The following is a 5,989-nucleotide window of genomic DNA, read 5'->3' on the forward strand; positions in this document are numbered from 1 at the left end:
GAATAAAAATAATTTTTTTATATATATATCAACGTTAAATGACAAACTGGCCTAACAAGAACTCCCACAAGTAATTTCCTTATAAGGAATCACTATCATGAAGTGTACTATATTTATAACTAATATTTCAGGAAGCTCTTGTTTAATTTTATTGGATTAATTATATTTATGGATTTATGTGGTCTATAATTTCTGAACTTCTTTAGTATTTTATTTTGGAATACTATGGCTATGCAAAATAGAAATTACCTAAGAAATAGCTTAGGAAACTTCCTTTTTTGTTTTCTTTCTCTAGAGGGGTTGTAAATGACTTGACCCAAAATTTTAGTTTCTAGCTAGCTCTTATTTTCCACTAGAAAGACTTTAAGATGTGAAAGAATAGAATCCCACAAGCAACTTCTTGAGGTGTCCACTTAAATTTCTATCAAGGTAAGTTGTACGAAGAAAATCAAAATAATTTCCTAGAACGACTCACAAACCGTGATGCATTCATACAATCGTTTCAGTAAGCTCTTGTTTAATTTTATTCGATTGAATTTGTGGATCTTGTTTCAATTTGTAATGGCCTAAATTTTATAAACTTCGTTACATTTCAAATAACAATAAAAAAGAATATAATTTACTACGACAACAACATATTCAGTATATTCCCACAAGTGTAATATGAAAAGGTGGAGTGTACGCAGATCTTATCCCTACCTTTGTGAGGGTAAGAGGTTGTTTCGGTAGACTTTCGGCTAAAGAAACTACTAAATTAAAAGAAGAGAACTCCACAAACAACTTGTTGCGGTTTCCACTTAATTTCTATAAGGCAGGTTGTATGAAGAAAGCCAAAAGTAATTTCTTAGACGACTCACAAACCATGAACTATACTGCATGCATTTATACTACAGTTTCAGTAAGTTATTGTTAATTTTTATTCGATTTAATTGGTAGATATTGTTTCAATTCGTAGTGGCCAAAATTTACTAATTTACTACAACTAACAATTAACATACCTGGTATATCCCCACAAGTGGAATCTAGGAAGCTGGTACACTGACCTTATTCCTACCTTTGTGTGGGTAAAATGTTGTTTCGGTACTCTCAGCTCAAAAGATATTATACTATCGTCTCAATTTATTCGATACTGCTTGATTGGTCACAAAATTTAAGAAAAAAAGAAGATTTTGAAATTTGTGGTCTAAAATAAGTATAAGACCTATGTGTGATTATAAATAATCTCATTAAGCGTGAAAATGAGAATTTTACGGTTAAATTATTTCTTAAAAAGTTATTGATAAAAAATATACCTAAACTATCACTTTTTTGCGAGTTTCATACCTCAACTATCTATTGTTCCATCTATCTACCTAAACTATCACTCTCTTTTTATTAAAATACACCTCTACATTGAGTTTTCCTCCACGCCCCTATTGTCTATTGGGAACAAATATTTGTTCAACTCAAAAAAGACTTTGAAATGCAAACGAAGAGAACCCCGCAGGCAACTCCTTGAGGTATCCACTTGGTAATTTCTTTCAAGACAAGTTGTAGGAAAACACCAAAAGTACAACTATAGTGCATGCATTTAATTGACTTGACTCAGCAAGAATTAAGTTTCCAACGAGAAACCATAAAAGCTGTGCGTACAAGCAGAGCTCTGTGTCTTTTTACTAAAATCATCCCATCATTTTTGCATAATTGCATCACATCGAACCTTAATTAATTCATCCATAGATTCTCGATTTACTCAAGGAGAATCATCTACATCCTCCAATACTAAAATTTGTAATTGCCTAAAACTTATAAACTTTGTTCTATAATTTTTTTTTTTTTAAATCATTACTAATTTGCTACAACAATAACATATTTAGTATATTCCCACAAGTAGAATCTAGGAGGGTTGGGTGTATGCCGACCTTACCTCGACCTTTGTGGGGGGTATAGAGGTTGTTTCGATACTCTCAGCTCAAGAATCATTACTAATTTACTATCATCTCAATTTATGTGACACTGCTTGATTGGTCACGAAATTTAAGAAACAAGAAAGATTTTTGAAATGTGTGCTCTAAAACAAGTCTTAGACATATATGTAATTATAAATCATCTCAATAGGCGTAAAATTGGGAATTTTAAGGTTAAATTATTTTTTAAAGAGTTAATGGTTCAAAACACACCTAAACAATTATCATATTTTTTACGAATTTCATACTTACGTAAATTATCACTCCTTTTGCATTAATTATGCGGGATTCAATATAACTAACCAAACACACGTATTGGTGTATTGGACATTTTGCTTAATTTTTACCGATTCATTTCTTTGTTTTTTCCCATGTGAAGCTGGGTAGCTTCAGCTGGTAAGAGAAGTGTAAAGGAAATTGAATTCTACATAAATGAAACGTATAGTAACCTATTTACTAATCCAACTATTGAATGTGACAGTTTTTTTTTTTTCAATTCCAAAGGAATGATATTTTCTAAATTTAATATTAATAGTTTAACTATAAACTTTTTAGTTTGCTCTTATTGCGACGATTTACTTTATTTTAGAAGTATTTGTTTCATTTTTAAACCCCATACTCGCTAACATACCATCACACACTACAAGCAAAAAAAATATTTGCCAATAATTTTTTTATTGTTATAGCATTGATTATTGTTGTAAAAAGTATTTTTGACAATAAAATTTTATTTTTTGTTTAACATTAATTTTTTTAATCTATTGTTATTATCGAACGACGTCACAATTTTTTTGTTCTTAAAAATATTTTTTTACAATAATGATTAATATTATGATAATAAAATTAAATTGTTTGGCAACAAAAAAAATTCATTTGTCAATAATAAAATTAAGTTATTGTCAAATATTAAATTTTACAACAATACAATTCTTGTTGTCAAAGGGTAGTTGCCATTTGTGTACTTTGTTGCAGTGACATAAATGGAGTATGTGAATTTTGACCAAGTCCTTCGATACAATTGCCGACAATGTGACCAAAATGTGTAGATAAAAAAAGAGAACCCCACAAACAACTTGTTGAGGTCTCCACTTAATTTCTATCCAAAGGCAAGTTGTACGAAAAAACCCAAAAGTAATTTCCAAGAACCAATCTCACAAACGTGAACTATATATGCTGCATCCATTTATGAGGCAAGTTGTAGGACAAAACCATAAGTAAGACTGTGAAGTATAGTGCATGCATTTATTTGTCTTGACCCAGCAAGAATTAAGTTCCCAACCAGAAAACAATAAAAACTGTGGGTATACGTAGAGCTCTGAGTCTCTTTACTAAAAAATCATTCCTAATTCATGTATCTCATCAAACCTTAATTCATCTATGGATTCTCGATTTACATTCTCCAAATTCTTTTGTGATGTATTACCGTGTTTCAGAGACCATCGTTCTGACAAATTGCGTCAGGATGGACTAGAGAAAGGAATTAAAGAGTCTAATTCATCCATGGATACTCATTTTACTCAAGGAGAGCCATCTGCATCCTCCAAGTTCTCTTATGATGTATTCCTGAGTTTTAGCGGTAAAGACACCCGAAAAACATTCTTAGGCCATCTTGATAATAGATTGCGTCAACATGGATTTCAAATCTTCAAAGATGATAAGAGTTTAAGAAAGGGTGATGTGATTTCAACGGCACTAGAGGAAGGAATTGAAAATTCAAGGATTTCCATTGTCGTTTTGTCAACAAATTATGCTTCGTCTCGTTGGTGTCTTGATGAATTAGTTAAAATCCTTGAATGCAAAGAGAAGTTGAACCAAAGAGTTATGCCTATTTTCTATGATGTTCTTCCTACTGAAGTGCGAAAGCAAACTGGGCAATTCGGTACAGAATTTGCTAAACTCAAGAAAAAATTTGGGACTCAAAGAATGAAGAAGTGGAAAGATGCACTTAACGAAGTTGCAAATTTATCAGGAAGCGAATTGCGAGAACTTGCTAACAGGTACCGTTTCTTTATTCAATTACTCTCTCCGTTCTACTTGTCATGTTTCCTTCTCAAGAATCAAATCATATAAACTTTGATCAACATTTTGAAATGTATTTTTTCATCATATTAATATGAGAAAAATTGTAACTTACAATATTTTCGTATAGTTTTTGAACATCTAAATTTTAATTTTAAAATATTAACTTAATCATTTAATTTATAACTTAAAAAATTAGTCCGATTGACTTGTGAAAAATGAAACGTGATAAGTAAAAACGAACGGAGGGAGTGTTTAAGTTTATTTGTTATTTGTCCTTATTGTGTACACAATCAGGATTCAGGTCACTTATTATTATTATCTAATTACTGCTTCCCCCGTCTCAATCTAAGTGTCTTAGTATGACTAGGCACGGAGTTTAAAAAGTTGAAATTTTTAAATCTCGTAATCTTAAATTAAAGATGTGTATAATGTACTAAAATGCTATTTGAATCTTGTGGTTATAAGTTTGCCATATACTTCTTCCATTTCAAATTATGTGAAGCTATTTGGTTAGACACAAAATTTAAGAAAGAAGAGAAAACTTTTAAACTTGTGGTGTTAAATGAGTCTCATTTATTTTGTGTGGCTATAAATCATTGCATAAAGATAAATTATTTACAAATATAGAAACGAGTCATTGTTTTTGGCACAGACTAATAAAGAAACAGGTTCACATAAACTGAAACAGAAGTAGTAGGATGTTTGAATTGTCAACTTACCAAATATAAAAAAGAAATAATCTTTTTGGTACAGACCAAATAGGAAACTCAAATTGATCAAATACTCCCTCTGTCCCATATTAGTTGTCCACATTACTAAAAATATCCGTTACGAAATACTTGTCCATTAACAAAACCAAGATAGAATTAATTAAATTGCCACACCAATTTGACCCAAATTTGGCCACATTTATGTAAAAACCATCATAACCTCTATTGTACAATTTTAAATTAAGATAAACTTTGAGAAGAAAAAATAAAAATGACATTAAATAAGCATAAATTATTAAATTTGACCTAAATAATCATATGAATTTACCCCATTTAGATTATTGTGGCTAAAATAGTGTGGCAAAAAGACCTTATTATTTCTATTTTGACCTTAACATTAATTGTTTTTTGAATGTAGCCAATATTGACTAGAGTATAATTTATTGGAGAGAGATCAGGGTAATGTTGTAGAAGTACACTTTTATTTATGATTTCTTGAAAGACGTGTAAACGGAAAAAAGTGGACAAATAATATGAGATGGAGGGAGTATGAGTTAACTAGAGAAAAAGACACGAGGTAGGTGATCTAAATTCTAACCTTTTGGTTTACTTCACGGAAAGTTAAAACGCTCTTTGATTATATAATGAGGTTGCTAGATCTTGATTGGTAGGAGAGAGTGCAAATAGTATAATCTTAGGCACAAGTGCACAACAAAATCAGGTATATATAACAATGTAAGAAAACAATAATGGCCGAAAGCACCAAAGAAAACAAATATAAAAAGGGCAGTAAAGCATACACCAAAAAAAGCTCTCTATATTCCGACTCATGATACAGTTTCAGCAACTTGCTAACTCAAGACAAATACATTAACAATAACTCATCGTTGAAATTAGCCAATATGTACCAATAATCAATAAAAATAATATACCATAGAGGATGTTCAGAGATATATAAAATCTAAATACCTTTCGGCAAGCAAAGTGTGAAGGTTTGAAATAGAAAAGTGAACGAAAAGAAGCAAAAGGAATGAAAATCAGAGGGATACATGTGCCAAAATTATAAAGGGAAAAGTAAAGCAATTGTTTAAAGAGATTTAAGAGGTGATATAAATGTGGCAGACCTCTTCACGTTCAGCCGTTTCACACACCACATTATGAGGGTGGGGAACATGGGCGGAGCCACATACGGCTAAGGGGGTCCTTTGGCGGAAAATTATACTGTTTATACATGATTAAAATTATTTTTTATGTATAGATAGTAGATGTTGAACTCCCTCGGACTTCTTCGTGTGTTTACTTATTCATATT

The 5,989-nt window shown here is 31.0% G+C and overlaps 1 protein-coding gene across 1 annotated transcript in view; it reads left to right on the forward strand.

Moving 5' to 3' along the window:
* Positions 1-3,042: 3,042 nt before the first annotated feature.
* Positions 3,043-5,989, forward strand: part of LOC132060899 (disease resistance protein Roq1-like) — a 17,974-nt gene continuing 15,027 nt past the window's right edge. The window contains exon 1 of the mRNA XM_059453801.1: positions 3,043-3,943. Within this exon, the coding sequence (XP_059309784.1) occupies positions 3,324-3,943 (620 nt within the window). The 5' untranslated portion in view covers positions 3,043-3,323. The remainder of the gene's footprint in view (positions 3,944-5,989) is intronic.

Source organism: Lycium ferocissimum, chromosome 1, assembly GCF_029784015.1.
Source record: "Lycium ferocissimum isolate CSIRO_LF1 chromosome 1, AGI_CSIRO_Lferr_CH_V1, whole genome shotgun sequence".
Classification (NCBI taxonomy): domain Eukaryota; kingdom Viridiplantae; phylum Streptophyta; class Magnoliopsida; order Solanales; family Solanaceae; genus Lycium; species Lycium ferocissimum.